The following is an 18,918-nucleotide window of genomic DNA, read 5'->3' as shown; positions in this document are numbered from 1 at the left end:
AACATTTAGTGCTACTGCTTGTTTTCTGCTTGTTTTTGTTAGTCCATGAGTAAATGCCAAACATAGAAATTAGCATAAAATGAGTGGACGTTTAGCCAACATGAACTCACTCGAGAGGTGTCGGACTAAGCGCCCCCAAAAAGCTTTCTAAACAATATGGGACAAGATATTAACTGGCAGTATTAAAATTTAATACATGATTATCATCAATTAACAGTGATATCATTTATAGACGTTTGCCTTTTCATGACAGACGTGTTTAATTTTCATTATTGTAAAAAACACATTTAATGTAGCAGGCATGGAACTGCATAGTTATTTTATTTTGTAATCTCATGAATCTCGTTGTCTTTTCTTGAAAACATGGACGAAACATTGGAAGCAATTTTATCGTTTTATTCATTCATTTCAATTTTGTTGCAGTCGTAATTATTTATGTAGTTTTTAGCGTTCTGTTTACAAATTAAATGTAGACTAGGTACTCTTTTAATCGCTCCTTCGACTTTTGAATGCAGCACAAAGAGAGAAACGGGCGACAGTCTGCATAGTAACGTTTTGCAGGAACCGAGTGTTGTTCTAGTCAGTCATTTAAAAATTAATATATCCCTTTTGTCACGTTTTACAGTAAATCATTGCTTCCGTTATTCCAGATAGTAAAACTAATAACTGTTCTAATTAGTAAAAACTGCTTTCTTGGTGAGTTTGCATATTTTAAAGAATACAACCCAATACTGCATTTACCCTCTGAATACCTACAAAATGTTCAACGAATAAAAATGGCTTAACGAGACTATATATATTTCATGTCAGATCATAATTTATTTTCTACACAATTTTAACCCGAACAATGAAGAAGTTGCTTCTAGCTGTTGCTGCTTTGGACAATGCGACAGCAATATAGTGAATACCGAGGTTGACGGTTGAACAGTGATATTTTCAACTAATAATTCATTTACGCCAAATTGAGCTCAGGTTAGTTTGACATCTAGTGGTAGGCCTAAGTTTTATCTACACATCTACAGCTGAATTGTAGTGGACACAAGCAGGGGGCATCCCAAATGATTCCAGAAGTGCGGTAGAAATTCCTTTTCCAATCTTAAAATTGGAAATGGCCTGTTGCAATTGAGGCAACAGTAAACAGTAACATTCTGCTACATCTCCTATACGTTTCACTCATTCATCTTTTTAAGAGTTCGAACAGATATGACGATTAATAATCTTGTTAGCACACGATCGAAATGCTACTAAGTTCATCAAAATATCAAACATTGTGCAAGTTGCAAGGAAAAGTATAATAGTTAGTATACCAGGTCTAGTTGTAGAGAGAGGGCCTAGCTGCATCGGTGATTATATCGGGATAAATCCACAAAAATCAATATTTTTGCTATCTACAAATCTAAATTTAAATTTGTTATTTCTTTAACACAATAGTTTCCTCTGGAGCTTTTTAAAAAAATTGTACATTGTACATTTAAAAAAGTTAAACAGCAGATTTAAACATGTCGCATGTTTAAATCTGCTCTCTCATTTTGAAACAATTAATTGTTTATTTTCCAGAATGTCTTTCCTGGCTGAAAAAGAAGCAAGTCCCGTACACTGTATTGATGTATGTTTTGACTCCCTTCAAACAAATTTTTACTGGACAACCAAGTATGACTTCCAATGTTATTCTTATAGAACAGTTTAACTTACTACATAATTTGTGTTGTCAAGATAAAAATTCCAATGCTTCCCTACAATCACTTAATATTTTTTTGTTATATGTACCATTTGGTCAATCCATATCAAGTGATCCAATAAAAGATAATTTGGTTGCTTGACCATTTTTAACATTTTCTAGTATTTTATTTATTGTTCCCTCATGTTTTGGAAGCTCAAAAATGGTTTTATTTAATTTTTATCCCTTCCCATTTTTTTGTAGCGGCCATTTTTGTCTTGCAGCACACGGCGATTTTTGAGTTTGCAGACGTTAAACGTAAACGAACATATCTTTTTAACTACTCATGTTACAAAAATGTACTTCGTTCAACATGTTCCCATCTTTAATTTTGATTACGATCATAATCAGCCTAATTTTTACCCATATGGGTGAAAAAAATGTTTAAAAACGAGCAACGCAAACAAATAAATTTCACTTTTTGAAGCCATTTTTCTCATGAAGGATTTGTAAATCATTGTTAATATTTTTTAGACAATTACATATACTAGTGTACTCTATGTAGCTAGAGTTATTACACTGATATATGTGTCCTTTAATTTTGGCAATCTATATCTATAAAAGAGGAACTATGTATGTATGTATGTGTGTGTGTATATACGTTATGGACTCTGAAACCGCTCGACAGATTGTAATGAAACTTATTAAGCATCTTTCAAAGATGGTTCGAGTGAAGTTTGGTGCAGATCCGTCAAAAGGGCTCTGCCCCAGAGGGTTTTAAGTGGGCCAATGTCAGACTTTTTGATCTACAATGTTTACAAATAAATATAATTTTTAAAGCAGATGTTTACTTTCACCAACTGTTTTGTAGGTTTGAATAATCACAACATTCTGTATTAGCATTAGTCATGATTTGAAATAGTGCCACAGTGTTTCTACAGATTGCAGCACAGAACACTATTTTACTTTTGAATAAGTCTAAATGTATTAAACCCCAATCGCAGCACACCTGTGCACTTAACAACGTTTAAATTCTCCAATGTTAAATATTAAAACATAAAAACCTTTATCAAAGTTCTGTATTATAAACAATAAAAGGGATGACTTTTTTAAATTTATGACAACAGCTAATTTGCAACCAAAAGGTGAGTGAGCGTAGCGAACGAACATCAACCTGGAGGCGAGTAAGCGTAGCGAACGAGCTAACCTGAAAACAAGTGAGCGCAGTGAACGATTTCCAACCTGAAGGTGAGTGAGCGTAGCGAACGAACTTCAACCAGGACGTGATTGAGCCATGCGAATACTTATGAAGTTAAGCGGGGCAAAGCCCGCGGGTATAGCTAGTATTTTTATAAAAAGAGATTTTTCAATTTTCACAAATTTTGGAGTTTAATATCTCTGATGGGACATGGGATAAAAATTTGATTTTTCACAGGATGTTCTTCTGTATAAGAGGAAACTACAGTAAAAGTTTTCATCATTGGTATTTTACCGTGGTAAAAGTTATGAATTTTTTCTAAAAAGAAACTGCATAGTGTTTAATGTAGTGGCGACTTGTCCACTGGTTAATGACTGGCCTGCTTCAAAGGGAGTTAGGATTTAAGCCCATATCTAGATGATCTAATATTTTTATCACAACACCTCTAGTCCGTCTTAATAAATGTATGTTTTGTATTTCACCTACCTTAAAAATCATTTTTAAATTAAACCGCTCAATTTCAGGTCAAAACCTAGGTATACATTTAATAATAATTTTCTCAAACTTGTTCGGAACTTAGCATGATGTTCACACACCCACAAATGAAACATATTCAACAAAATATACAAAACATCTGTAAATCGCTAAGGGATTAAGTTATATTTGGTCAATGGTGTATCGTTGTATACATAGCATAGATGGCTTAAGTCAAACTGAACTCAGGTACTTTTTGTATATGTTTACCTAACAACTAAACACTAAACGATTATGTTGGGTGAGCAATATATTTTTAGAATGAACAAACAGAAGTTGAACTAAATAAGTATACTGTGATAGCCTTGATGTTAACTGTGTAGTGTGTAGGCCTATTCTCAATCAATATGGTAATGGAAAATAGCACAGTAATAATATATCCCCCAAAAAGTTTGACTAAGTTAGGCAAAAGATGAAGTACAGTAAAGGTTGATACTTGGTTTGTTTTACTACTCTTTGTTTGAATTTCACATTCCCACTTTGAAGTAGATATTTGAATACAGTAGTTAAATAAATATTTATTGTTAAACAGATTTGTTCTCAACATTATCATACTTTACACTCTGTCCAAATTCATCTGTTGTTTTATCCATTTGATTTTTATCACTAATAACTTTGTTCGTTTTATTTTTTCTAACACCATTTTTGTCCTTCTTTTTCTTCCCATCCACTTTTTTGTTCAACTTGGATTTCTCTTGGCCCACAGCCCAATCATCATCGTCATCATCACTTATTCCACCATAAGCGTTTTCTTTACAGTTGTTGGCGATACGACGACTGGCGATTCTCGAACTGTTGCGGCCCATCCCCAGACACTTCTCTAGATGGGGAGCAAACCTCGACGCAGATAATTGTCGGTTACAACTGGGACAACAGCACTCCTGCGCCTTTTTTATATAAGGTTGTCCAAATATATCGGTTTCAATGTTTTCGACTATTCTAAATTTGTTTATGTCCTCTTCAGTCATCTTAGGTACACCACCCAATTTTGTTTCACGATGTATTTCAAATGTAATTCCCAAAACTATGTCTTCTACCAACTCATCAAAAATATGATTTGCTGCTGCTTCCAAGTTTCCTGGAATCGATAGAAACTGTTTCATACGAAGTTTAATCTCCTCAATTGAAGTACATGGGTTCTCTTGTCTGTCAATAGCTGCCATTGCTGAAATAGAAGAATGGTTTCAGTCATAAACAATCCAATTTTGATTCAATTTGGAATAAACGTGTAAACCATTTATAATAATGAGTTCACGAACCAGCATGATCAAAAACTTCATTTCATCAACCACTAAGTCTATCGCTAGTAAACGGAAGTTGTGAAGGAGTGGAGGAATTTTGGAGGTGGTTTTAAACATTTGCACGTTGTTTTGCATAGTTTAAATCAAATTGCAGTGGGGCTGAACATGAGATTGCTGAGGTTAGTGGACTTCTCTAGAAGACTATCAAGGACAACAAAACTCTTTTATTCGTAAACAGGCCAATCAGCAAGAATCCATTTTCTCAACTTTTCACTGTATCAATGGAAAGCTACAAACTCCCACTGCCGGAATCGTGCTGATGTGTACGACCTTCTGTAAACTTCCTATCCCAATCTTGCACATTTTCTCATTCTAAAGATTTTTCTACATAGGTATAGGCTACAGATCTTTTAACTGGTGATGTATTTTAATAGAGGTTGACACCTTTTCTACAGAAACCTAATCAGAAAAGATTCAATACCATACTAGACAGAAGCATCAATTTTCTTTCACAGTGTTTTGTGTACTGTGAAAGTTTACTGTATGTGAAGGCCCAACTAAAATAATTGCACTAAAATAAAGCTCTGCAAGCATTTTGTTACTTATCATTAAATGTGTGTGTGTGTTTACGCTGTATCATTATATCGTACCATTAAATCATACAAATGTATCTATTCAAGCCAAATGAAGAAAATGTATCAATTACTAAATAAAAAAAAAACTGCTGAAGATATAACAGTGTGTCATCCCATCTGTAAACACTTATCCGAGCCTAAGGAGTCAAATACACGACTGTGATTATCATATTCGGAGGGGTTCTAACTACTGTATAGGCTACCTAAGTATTCTTTTGTGCGAACTGCAAAACATTAACATTCAGTACCCAACATACTGTATACAGTATGTCGAACAGATGTAAATAACAAACAATAACAATGGCTACCACTGAACTGACTGGATGACCGTATTTTTTCTTCATAGCCTATCCATTATTTTGGTGGGGGGCCCTTATATTCGCCCCTGCTACAAATACATAAATCTCAATAAGAAAACTTGTAACTAGATCTACCTTTAGTAATTTTTGCTTGGCCTTCAAAATTATTTGAAATAGCCTAAGTTTATCATGAGAAAACACTTAGGCCTAAGTTACATAAATTAATAAATGATGTGAAAATAATAACACCTAGTGTTTAATGTATGATTAAAATGCTTAAATGTTTATTTTATACAATATAAATTGTTTTTTTAGTGCTTTGGAAGAGCGAAGTAATTAACGTATATTGGTGAGTCTGTGGCTCAGTTGGTAGCGTCACGGACTTCGGGCCCAAGGCAGCGATGTTGAGGGTTCGGATCCTGGTCACTGCCATTAAAATTTATCTGTATAGTTCACCTTCGTACTGTACCGGCTCACCCCTTGCTTTGCTGAATACGTTCCAAGCGCAGATCTGTAGTCTATGTGGACGGGCAAATGCAAGGTTAAAAGAGGTTGCTAACCTCTTTAAAAAAAATGAAACAGGCAATCGAGGGCCTAAGTCTAATACCACGTATCTTCAAAATATAGGGTTTTGAGATCTATAGTAAAAAAACTAGATTTCATTGTCCCTCACCTAATTCTAAAACCTCGTAAGTCTATAAAAATTGGAAATAATTAAAAAAAAAATGGGAAATGTAGACCTCGTATCTTGCAGTATTGGTAAACCTTCCTTCTAGCAACACGTATCTTGTATTGTTTACAGTGTGCAAAAGGTGGTCAGCTGTGCCGGTCTGTTAATTGTTATGCAGTTTCATAGTGAAAAAGTGAATTTCAGTGTTCAAAATGTAGTAAATATAAGATAGAATTAACTCAGTTTTGTATATGCAATTAGTTTATTTGTGGCTTTATTACAATTTATGTAATACGTTGTCATAAATCAGTGTTAAGATACGAGGTCTTAGAAGGAGGAATATTCTTATTGTAAAAATACGTTATAACTTGTTATAAAAATTATTGTATTAACTTTTTTGCTAAGGAATAATTTAATACTCTAATTTTTTCTGCAATACAATAAAATGTAGTTATAACAATAAAGTTGTTATAATAAAAATGCTTAGTGTTTATTTAGCAATACCTCGTATTTTACAAATTGGTAAATTCTAATAACTCGTATACCCAATTTCAATACCACGTAAGTTAACCCTCCAACTGGCACATTTAAAAAAAGTTTAATACAATACCTCGTATCTTACTTTTTTTATATAATAACTCTTTTTAAATAATAAATAAACATAAGAAGTTGTTTGTTTTATCAAATTTAATAACTACATGTACATTCCTATAAAGTAATGAGCTGTTTCTCGTAAAACCATAATAATTACAACGTTTTTTTGCTCTCCTGTAAAGTAGGCATTTTCCTCATACGTGGTATTAGACTTAGGCCCTCGCAATGTGGAAGTAAGTTAAGGATCAAGGATCTGCTGTTGACAATGATGGTGACTGATCAACTCAAAATACTATTTTACACATTAAATCATGTTTGAAATCATTAACTTAGCCTTATTTTTTTAACATATTACTTTGAAGATAGACCTAACTTGTCAGTTTCCCATTAACTTAGTTTTACAGTAGGCTAACCTATTTTAATAGGCCTACTGTAACCTAACTTTAGTAGCCTAGCTGCTACATTTTAGAGAAAAACTAAGTTAAGTTAAGTTACCGTACTTCTTTATTATGAGAGGTCTACTGCATATTTTCTTTTAATACTGATAAAGTAGACCTGTCATTTGATTCGAAACTGAGACCGATACCACTAATATTGAAATTATTGATAATTGATATAATTGATTTACTTGCTTTGCTAGTAAATTAAGCTAAGTTAAACATTTTATAATAATTAAGTTATTACCGGTAGGCCTACCTACTTATATTATTTATACATGCTAACAGCCATTAGGCCTACATAGAATGAGAAAGGGTACGTACGACTAACAAGTATCATACGTTGTTTAAGTATCGTATACCATACGGTATCTAATAATTCAGTTGATCAAATCATTACTTCACTTAGGTCATCACTGATAGGCCTATTTATTCATTTGGTTGGGTTGGGGTAAGGTTAGGATAATTACCAAAAACGTAGTTTGCAAAATGGGCAGAACAAACCCGTCCCAGGAGGGGGTACCAGATCGAGGGAGCTGTTTGCTAGGTCTTATCATGCTACGCTCTACGAACAGCACAGTGCCATCGCTCGCATACAAGCCATGGGAAACTCTCTGCCACCTGAAATTGATTTCTTCAACTGTAACACCACATGTTTCAGGAGATTGAACAGCTCGCTTCCACTTGATTAGAGAAGATGACCTATCTCATTAATTTAATCTCTCACTAATTTGTTAAATGCTTTTTATGTTTTGTTGTTCTCGTTGCTCTTTATTGTTATCTTAGTATTTATTGTTACATCATTGTTATTGTTTTTGTTATTTCGTTGTTGTTGTTATTATTATTATTGTTATCGTTATTACTATATGCACTTTTGTTGTTATTTATACATGTTTGTTAGTCATCACTCATCAATTTAATTCAATAGTTGTAACACAAATTGTATCCTGTATGAAATGGTTTGTCCGTCAAATAAATGAAATAAATGGGAAAATCTACATTTAAATTTATGAAGGATTGAGGTTAGGTCAATGAAACACAGTCTCAACTAACTGGAAAAAGGCTGTGGGTCTTGCCTACTTAACCCCACAATTAATTGTGTAATTAAATAACTTACCTACAACATGGCGTGTAGTATAATAGTGTATACTAGGCCTATGTTATTTACTTAAATTATTTACCTTATAGTATATTGATGTCAACTTGCTGCAAGAACTTGAGCGATAGAATGGAACCCCTAACCTAAAAATTGAGAGGTAGGCTAACCAATACACTGACTTGACTGGCTCAATTTTGTTTAAAAAATATATTAAGTTATTGAATTAAAACTCAAACACATCCAGTCCAGCTACAGCCTAGTTCTAATTTCGAGATCTTGCTTCACCTCATCATTTTCTATTTCCAACAATCAATTCCCTGATTTCAGTTCAAAACTTCGAAATGACAGCGGAGTTGACGATGACGATGACACTAGTACTGAATCTGAATCGGAATCCTGTCAGCACTCCTGAATGACCTGAATCACTGAATTGAATAGTGAATGGTGCCAATGGTGGGCGAGAGAGATCAGAGAGCGGACAGCGGAGTATGTTTTATGGTGAGAGTCACAAGCACTCAAAGAGTTGGTGGACTTCCGGACTTGGACGTTGACTTACTTGGCCGAATTGGGTTGGGTTGACGCATCGATGGGTTGACGACGTTGACAGCAGCGTTGACTTGACATACTACAACACAACTACACTGTTTCCTCTGTTGACATATTGGACTTGGACTGGACATCCAGGATCCAGATGATACCTCAGTTATAGAATGGTTTTAGTGAATTTCCCTATTAGCAAGTCAAGTATGTTTATACTTACTATACTTATACCATAGATAAAACATCTGTGTTGGTTAGTCTATGCTTATACTTAGTGGAGGTGTCACGGAAAGGCCCGGAAAGCAAACTCCATAAGAATAATATGGGAATTTTGAATTAAATTCTTTTCAATTTTCTCCGTAACTAATAACGTACAATATTTTGTTTTATTATACTCTGCAAAATAGTTTAAAGATACATTGGAAGATTTTATGTTTTGAGGGCCAAAAATGAATGAAACCTATTTTCACCCCCCACCCCTTAAAACCCCGTTCCTATACGGTCCGATCAAGCTGATTCGCAAACTCGTTCAAATAAATGTAGGTTTACACAATTTCATAAAAATCTAAGTTATTTTTGCTTGAGTTATTGTGCTAACAGACACACACACATATATATATATATATATATATATATATATATATATTTGAACAGAGTGTTTTTGGCCTCTAGGGCAGTGACGTAGCCAGGGGGGGGAGTCCTGACCCCCCTTCCAGTCTTAAGTATAATATTTTTTTTGTTAAATTAAATGTAAAATTATATAATTAAACTGTATTGACATTGGGGTTGATTATTATCAATGCCAAGAGAGCTAAAAAAGACTGTTAGATGGTCGGTCAAAAACCTCCCTATTTTGAAATCCTGGATACGTCACCCCCTGTTTAAATAAAACTAGTTTAACGAGTACTTAGGTTTCCTTATACAGGGAAGGTAATTAAGTGTTTTTTATTGTTAGAATAGTATGAAATACCAAATTTAATCAAAAAATGTTTATAAACAAGTAAACTACCTACAACAGGTTGCTTCATTTCCATAAGAATAATATGGGAATTTTAAATTAAGTTTTTTTGAATTTTTTCCTTAACATCCTATGACAACACTTTAATATTAATATACAGTTGAACCTCTATAAGACGAATTTCAAGGGGTACGGGAAAAATTTGTACTATAGAGGTATTCTTAATAAAGAGGGTCGTTTTATCGAGGTTTAATGCTGCTGTTATTCTTCTTATAGAGGGTTTTCCTCACTCCAAGGTTTTTCCAAACAATGACTGAGGAAAGAGGAGAGATGGGTGGGGGTTTCATGTTAAGACAAGTTTCTGTTTGTTTTGAAAACTACGTACTATGGAGGTTAAGATTATGATAAATTCGTCTTATAGAGGTCATGTTTGTCTTGTAGAGGTTTTGTGCTAAGAATATTCGTTATATAGCGGTAAATCAGTCCTAGTCCATGTCACAAACAAATTCGTCTTATGGAGGTTTTTAACTTAATTACTACGTTGTATAGAGGTGTTTTTAGCATTGACCTATACGAAAGTGTCAAGGGGATTAAAAAAATTTGTCTTATCGAGGAATTCGTTTTATCGAGGTTCGTACAAACGAGGTTCAACTGTACTAGATAATTTTTTAAAGTCTACAAAATGGTTTAGAAATAAATTGCAAAATATAAACCCCCTTGTTCCCAAAGTCCGAGATTATGCTGGTTCGTGAACTCATTCAAATAATGTGGGTTTACACGTTTGCACCAAATTTAATCAAAATCGGATCATTTTTGCTCGAGTTATCGTGCTAACGGACACATATAAATAATATATACACATGAATTTGAATGAATTGTGTTTTTGGCCTCTAGGTACCTCAAAACAAAGTAAATCGGTCCCATATAAAGGTCTTACCATGAGACCTACGGTAATAGCTTATTCGCTATTTGGGAAATTCGCTTATATAAAAAAAAATACTATGGCGGATATCTCGCTAACAAAGCATTTTTGGAAAAAATGTCATTTGTGATTTCTGTGTTTTTTGCCATTTAACTGGTTCTCAACTTGTTTGTACTTCCTCACGGGACGAGGACACATTATTTGTTTAAGCTGAAATGAATTCCTTCCCACCACATATACCTTTCATACTGCTACATATGAGTATTCTGGGTGTTAAATAACTTTTCAAAATTACAGTATTTTACGTTTTTAATATAAGTTTGTATAAAACAATCACATGTTTACATTGTTGACAGAAGTTTAATGTAATAGAAGAGAAATATCATTCCATAGAACAGACTACACATAAAATCACATACACAAAATTCGTTCGTTGTTAACATTTAACTTGTTCATTAGGCTCATCTGCTACGTTATTTGTTAAATATAGACCATCATTTGTTTATTATTAGTTTCCTAACACAGCAGTGTTATTTAATTGCCACAGTTTTAATATGTGCCAGTAAATAAATACAATATGTAATACTTCTAATATACAGTTCTAACATTTAAAGTTACAATATTAGTATTATGTTTCAGTTTCAATATTATGGCTTGTTCATACACTCTAAGTTACAAAAATATAAAAAAGGCGTTATTTAAAAAAAGAAACGTTTGGTTAATACATATGAGGAGAAATAGAATACAAGAAGCCTTAGGTACTAACATGCAAAATATTATGTTTAATGACAGAGAGCATAAGAGTAGGAAACTTTGTCAGATCTGTTACATACATGCTAAGTTAAATACTTGAAAGACCTGTACATCATTAAAATTGGACTTAAAATTAAAATTTATATTTGTAGTGTTATTTGTGATCAGAAATATGTACCTTTATAATCTGCTTACAACAAATTCACTTTATATACAGATCTGTTTAACAGTTTATAATTAAAATTGAACCTTGAATGGTGGGTTCAGGATTACAGGGGGGGGGGGGGAGTGCCCTCCTACTAACCGGTAAAATGTAAAGCCTAAAACGTATTTTTATGTTACATTGTTTAAAACCAACACATAAGACAGGGTGATCAAAAAAAGGTACTCATCCAAACTGCTGTTTTTTAACTTAACTTCTGTTTTAATGGATATCACTCCACAACAATGTTCAGGAATGGTTGAAAACATGCTAAGACGAATGTAATATGTAATAAACATTAAACAAACACTGGTGGAAAACATGTAGAGCATGTAGTTTTAAGACAGAGTAAGTTTGTAGAGCTATTAAATAATAATTAATTACTGTGAAATGATGAGTGCTTTTTTTGGGCCACCCTATATATAATCACATCCCATTATATTATTCATGGGGTACACCATGGTATTTCAGGGGAAGAAACCATCCCCCCTTTAGGGGTGAACCTTCATAGACCGTTTCTAACATCAAACATTTGCTCGTATTTGACTTTCATCATACACAATAACATTTGGTTAAAATATTGAACTAACATTATACTTATATTTTATCAGATCCATTAAATTCAATATATCACGGAAATTCTTTATTTTGTAAATAAAACTTATTCATTATATAAAGTACATGGGCATAGGACATTATACATACCTATATCATATTTTTATCAGATCTACTGAATTCAATCTATTGAGTAAATACTTAATTCTGTAAATAAATCTTATTCATTATGTATATATTTGATATAGATCACAATGAGGTAGTAATATGTGTCGGTTTCAATTGCGTGCTGAGACTCCCCAAGCCCTCAGTAAGGCGAGGGATTTGTTGACGTGTTGGCACCATTGAATACGATCTTCCTTTGTGTCAGCTGACAGCAAGTGTCTAGAAAAGTTTTATCTTATTAAATAGTGCTTGCTGCTTAAGACACATTTTTCCACCACACCTACGTTTTCACAAACTGTGTTTCACAAAAATATATCGTATGCGAGCGCGCGAGCATTTCCCGACATATTGGAAAGTACCAAAATAACAAAATGTCATTTGTGCTACCATTCCACTACTACCATGCAAGTAAATTTATGGTTGACACTTATTCGAGGAGGAATGCGAGCTGTACTTGTATGCGAATTCAAATTAATGTAAACGCGCATTTAAAATAATTCCTATGCTCAGGATACTGAAAAAAGTAGATAGCATGAACATGTTCGATAACGTAACTATATTTTAAAATTTCATAGAACATAATAGAAACAGTTCTTACCTTTTTTTGTCAGACCACAGGTCTATTTTAGAGAAGTCTACCCTTATGTATTCTAAGTACAGTAGACTCCCTCTTATCAGCACATCGGTTTAACCAGACTAGATTGGCAGGAAGTGGGCCGTACTGAAACGACTGTTCTTGTGGGAAAGATTTGATACCAGTGATCACGTGTCTAAATACAATGCTCTCCTAAATTTAAGTCAAATACTGTATACAGTATGCATTTAAACGGTCCTTTTTAACAAGTTTTTGGGAACGTCGGTTTTACAAAAAAAAACCGTTATCCGGACTGGCCTCGGTCCAAAGGAGTCCGGATAAGAGGGAGTCTACTGTACATAACATCCAAAATGTATCTAGAAGCTTGAACCAGAATTAAAAAACACTTGATCACTAATTGTTTCATAAATTAAACTCTTGAGCTTTTCATATTTACATAGTGTATTCGTAGACCTAATGATTACAAGATTTCTTAATTTGGGGAAACTAATTTCACGTAGTTGACGTAATTAAAACGTCTCTAAACTGCTCTTTTATGACGAAATAGGCAAACTGATCTTTTATGACGAAATAGGCTATCTTTTCTCCATTTGTATCCAAAAATCAACCGGCTGACTAGTTTTGCTGCAAACACAACATTGTCAAAGTGTGCAACACGTCAAAACATCAGAATAAATAATGCCAGTATGACAGACTATGTTTGTCCAGGTATTGTATAATGTTTTATGTACTTATTTATTTGGATGTTTTAACTTGTTGCAAGCTTCCTGTTGATAAAAATGTTGGAAAAATGTTGGGGATAGAGGTAAGATAACCTTTCTAGTTTTTCCTGAACTGCTGATGAGTGATGATAATAATATTTTAACCTGGACTATTGATTTAATTTATTTATCTACCTAATACAAATTTTCAAATCAGGTCAAATGTTGAATGTACAGTATTGCTTTTCTAAATTGTCTTCATTAAGTGTTATAGTACATTACCGCAATATCACTGGACACTTCCTTTTAAACACTCTTGTCCCTAATCAGCTCACCTGATAGTGGTTGTGTTCTGGTGTCTGATCATGACCAGAGAGTCGCTGTCGGTGTCTCGCGCAGGACGTGAGGTCTCCAGCAGGAACGTGTTGGGACGAGCACATACATCTCTCGGCACGACGTCAACCTCTCGTGTCACACACATTGTTAACTCTATGGTGTCTAGCGGAATCTGGGGACACAAAAAATTCTCATTAGTGCCTACAGTTGAACAATGCAAAGTAGAAAAAGAAGAACTACAATGTTGCTGTTTAATTGTAGGTGTATTTTTCTTACCATGATCAAATTATCAACAATTCTTCACGACACTAGGCTGCACAAATAAAAAAAATTTATGTAATATCAATATCACACTAAAAGGTATCCTCATAAAATAAAACGAAGAACATTCTTACAAACCTTGTTAAATATATCTTTTTTTGTAGAGGCTTGAATTTCGAGTTGAAACAAGCCTAGCCTACAAGCTTGAGTGATTGAAAGCCATAGAAGAAAATCAAGCTCGAGCTCACCTTTTAGGACTTGGGTTGGATTCGCAAAGATTGCGTGATTTATAAATTCAAGCTTTAGTTATGATTACAGCTAGGCCTATGACAAAAGTTGTGACAAAATAAAGTTTCTGTGATCATGGGAGACGATGATGATGATGACTGCAAGGGATGTTCAATATTTTGCCACAATTATAAAAGACCCATACAATGTCTACAAAACTCCAAGAAATTTTCTGGATTTTTTTGTGATCGTGGATGACAATGATGTTTTCAGTTAATGTGGGAGACGATAATAATGCCCACACAACTGCGGGAGATGACCAGGATTTAGTCCCTATTGGAATTGACGATGATGATGCCCGTTGATTTTGTCGCAATCATGGACAAAAATAAATTTTGATGTCTACATCACTGCTGCAGACGGTCAGGATTTTGCCGAGATCGCAGAAGGCAATGATGACGTTTCCACTTTCCATGACTGCAGGAGATAAAATGGAGTTTTTCTGTGATTGTGGAAGAAAGTGGTGATGACCATGGGAAATGATATTACCAAGATAACATTGAGAAATTGTTATAAATGCACAGTACACCGAATTTATGGTTACTAAATTTAATACTTTGTCTCTAAATACATCATAACATTAAGATTAAACTGCATTTTGAAAAAAAAAATGTCCAATTAATTTATTATATGGCATTACATCAAATTCGTTATATAAAAAAGCTCGGCTTGAAAACAGCTTAAGGCGCCAGCATTTTTCTAAGTTTGGCTTAATCGCCTTTATCTCAGGCTCGCAGATCTCTAAACTTTATGATACCGGTACCACTAAAAACAAAAACCTAAATTTTACCTACAAAAGTTCAAAATATCAATATTACATGCAAGCATTGCCAAGAAACACACGTGTATTATTTAAGTTTTACAATGTCCAGACCTATGTCAAACTCTTTGAAGCGACACAATATAAATACATAATATTGGAAGTTAAACTGACAGTAAAATTTTATGAGTAAAAAACCAATATTATTTTGAACTCCTAATTGATAGTTTCTAACTGAGTACATACCTTCTTGCGTTCATCATCCGGGTATTTCCAATATGAGAGTTTGTCCCCTTTGAGCAGACACCAGCGTCTGTGCCAAGCCCCGAAGCCAGACACGTCCTCAAACATAGTCAGGAACCCTCGGTGCTCCACGTCCACTCTCATCTCTGTGTCAATCTTCACCTGCATCGAGCCTTCCACCACACTGGTGTAGTTGTTCTGCAACCACAAACATTTGCATCAACCAACACTTGCAATTTGAATACAAAGGGAAACAGTAAATTAAACAACACGGTAGATTTTTCAAGATTGGCCAATATATAGCTTATAAACAAAAATTTGAATAATCCATATTGTGCACAATTTGAATTTTAAAAACAATTTCACTCTTCCACTTTTTTCTACTTTAAGGATTTGTAGGATTTTTTACATAAAGCAAAATAAACAAAAATTTTTGTACATGTAATTGTTTGTAGATGTAATTGTTGTACATGTAATTGTTTTTTTAAATCTGTATGGATTTAGTCTGTTCTCTAAAAATCAGCACATTCGGATGGGGAAAAGTACCGGTACCAACATCATGAAAATGGCCAAGTCGAGTCAAGCTTTTACTATCGCTTTTGCGACCCCATGTGCCTGTGAAGATTTTGCGATTGAAAAGTTAACGCTTTTGCCGTGATTTTGGAGGACCATGATGATGTTTCTGTGACTGCGGAAGATGATGATGTTTACACAACCGTGGGAGACGATGATATCTACTCGATCTAGACATTTTCAGGATTCTGCTGCAATCAAGGCCTCTGCTTACGTTAATAAGGGTTCTTATTATTACCGTAGTTTAAGAGTTATAACATTCTCTCCTTAAGGTATTCAGATAGTTGGAGTTTGGATGATTGAAATTTAACCCTAACACCATTAGACATATTATGAGTTATCTTACTTTGTTTAGAATTTTTTGGGAGGAACTGAAATGAAATGAAATTAAATGATATTTATTCGTCTATAGACATTATAAATGCATGAGACACAGTTAAGTCAAATTAAGTTATATAAATACATGCTGGTAGAGGCACAAGTCAAGTTCAAGCAACTAATAGTAATAATAAAGAATTATTACAAATCATGCAAATAAATAATCATACAAAAGCAGATAAGCATAGACAGGCTGAAAATACATGCAAGGCTGGTATTAAATAATCATTTGGGGTTATGTCATTGGTTGTAAAGCAAAAAACTCATCAATCTTATACAGGGGGTTTCTGACAAGCCATTCATAAATTGCATTCTTAAAACTATTGTAAGGGAGTTGAATTATTCTTGGCGATAGTTTGTTCCACAACTTTCTACCCATAATAATATGGCTTCTTTTAATCTTTTCCAGTCTTGTAAAAGGAATGTCAAGGTTTTCTCTTTTCCTAGTGTCAAAGCAATGAAAATCACCCCTTAGAGCAAAGGTTTCATGCAACTTAAAACTAGATAACAATACATTATAAATATAAAGGTTTATCACAGTCAAAGCATTAAAGTTGATAAATAATGGTTTACAATGTTCATTTTGATCTTTGTTAAATATAGTTCTAATAATCTCTTTTTGGGCAACAAGAATATCATTGATGTGGTAACTATTTCCCCAAAGGATTATCCCGTAGCTTAGAATTGACTGGACAAGTGCAAAGTAAACATTTTTGAGATGATTTAGAGGCAGAAGGTTCCTTAATTTTCTAAATAAAAAAGTAAGCCTACTTAGTCTTGTGCATATATGTTGTACCTGGGAGTTCCAAGTTAGTTGGAGATCAACAATTACTCCAAGAATCTTAACATTTGAATTGTTTTTTATAGTTTCCTCCATTTGAGGTATAGGCCGCAAGCTAAATAGCATAGACTGTGTTTTGTCCTCGTTGACAAGGAATTTATTTGCTGCAAACCATTCAGAGGTCAAACTTAGGCTACTTTCCACTGCAGCTACAAGCTGCGTTACATCTGCACCCTTACTTAGAATGGTGGTATCGTCTGCATACAAATATGCTTCACAGTTGAGGCTGAAGGGCAGGTCATTGATGGCAATGAGGAACAGGAGAGGACCTAATACTGAGCCCTGAGGTACTCCACAGTTAGTGGATAGGACAGAGGACCAGGTATTGCCTATGCAAACTGCCTGTCTTCGATCAGCAAGGTATGTCCTGAATAGGCTGAGGCTCGCACCACGGATACCATAATACTCCAGCTTTTGGAGGAGGATGCCATGGTCAACACAATCAAAGGCCTTGCTTAGGTCAATAAAAGTGGCCCAAGCAGCCTCTCGACTTTCAAAACAATTGAAGACTGTGCGGACCATGGCATCGATGGCCCCCGTAGTAGAGCGTCCAGCCCTGAAACCAAATTGTTGTTCGTTGAACAGAGCATGATACTCAAAAAATTTCTCACCCTGGTTATAAATCACATGTTCGACTACCTTAGCCAAGGTCGGTACCAGACTGATAGGCCGATAGCTCTGAGGACTAGCTTTATCCCCCTTATTGAAAATCGGACAGATCTTTGACAATTTTAAATGACAATTTTCTGATTTGATCTGATTTGATTTGATAGGACACCTAAAATATTCAGTATTATGCTATGTGACTTTCTACTGTATATCTATGGGCAACTGGATTCTACATCAGGGTGTCTACCAGTTGATCAAACTTAATTTCAGTGACTTTGGGTGTGGGGGGAACAACAACACAAACAACAATAACACACAACCTTTGGTACTTATAAAATAATAATTTTCAGTATCTTGAACACGAAAGAGTCAGGCATTCAATATTTTGTGCCATAACAATTTGAGCTGATTGTCTCCTCCCAAAATATATACACTCTTATGGATTCTACATTTTGAATTTAATCATTGCCTGCAGCAAGGTGCAAACCAAAGACATGTCTGGGGAACTTTATTTTAGTTTTCCCTGACTTTTGGGACCTAAAATGAAAATTTGTTACTTTTCAGTGACTTCCATGACCCTGTAATCAGTGACTTTTCCGTGACCTTAGTGACTGGTAAACACCCTGTACATTCTCTGTAAGCTAGCTGAACCCCGTCTTTACCTTGTTGAGTGTAAACTGTTTGCGGTTGATCTCGCGCAGTGAGAAGATGACGTAGCCGGCCAATGAGAAGGCAGATGTCCTGACTGCTGACGGACCCCCTGGTGACTGTACAGGAGGAGCTACCAGGCGAGACTCTCCCTTCATCTTGCGAGGGGTTAACTTCAGCTTGCTGGCGTCCTGTGAACAATACACAACTCTAAAATACTGATAAT

The 18,918-nt window shown here is 34.5% G+C and overlaps 2 protein-coding genes across 6 annotated transcripts in view; both read right to left on the bottom strand.

Moving 5' to 3' along the window:
* Positions 1–3,842: 3,842 nt before the first annotated feature.
* Positions 3,843–8,750, bottom strand: LOC128995133 (SAGA-associated factor 11 homolog). The gene is made up of 2 exons (XM_054420043.1): positions 8,447–8,750; positions 3,843–4,554 (listed from the first exon to the last, which is right to left on the bottom strand). The coding sequence occupies exon 2, from the start codon at positions 4,550–4,552 to the stop codon at positions 3,914–3,916; it is 639 nt and encodes a 212-aa protein (XP_054276018.1). The 5' UTR covers positions 4,553–4,554; positions 8,447–8,750; the 3' UTR covers positions 3,843–3,913.
* A 2,334-nt stretch (positions 8,751–11,084) lies between these two features.
* LOC128994958 (anillin-like) overlaps positions 11,085–18,918 on the bottom strand; it is a 38,285-nt gene continuing 30,451 nt past the window's right edge. For all 5 annotated transcript variants that reach the window (XM_054419810.1, XM_054419811.1, XM_054419814.1 and 2 more), the window contains exons 18-21: positions 18,707–18,883; positions 15,647–15,841; positions 14,091–14,263; positions 11,085–12,678 (exon numbers count right to left, since the gene is read on the bottom strand). In XM_054419810.1, the coding sequence (XP_054275785.1) occupies positions 12,573–12,678; positions 14,091–14,263; positions 15,647–15,841; positions 18,707–18,883 (651 nt within the window). In that variant the 3' untranslated portion in view covers positions 11,085–12,572. The remainder of the gene's footprint in view (positions 12,679–14,090; positions 14,264–15,646; positions 15,842–18,706; positions 18,884–18,918) is intronic.

Source organism: Macrosteles quadrilineatus, unplaced genomic scaffold (assembly GCF_028750875.1).
Source record: "Macrosteles quadrilineatus isolate MER2022 unplaced genomic scaffold, UCM_ALF_1.0 Scaffold_5__1_contigs__length_97177068, whole genome shotgun sequence".
Lineage (NCBI taxonomy): Eukaryota > Metazoa > Arthropoda > Insecta > Hemiptera > Cicadellidae > Macrosteles > Macrosteles quadrilineatus.
The sequence above is the reverse complement of the archived record's forward strand: the minus strand, read 5'-3'. Positions and strand labels throughout refer to the sequence as shown.

Coding starts and splice junctions, on each gene's coding strand:
- LOC128995133 (XM_054420043.1), bottom strand. CDS start 4,552: ATGGCAGCTATTGACAGACAAGAGAACCCATGTACTTCAATTGAGGAG.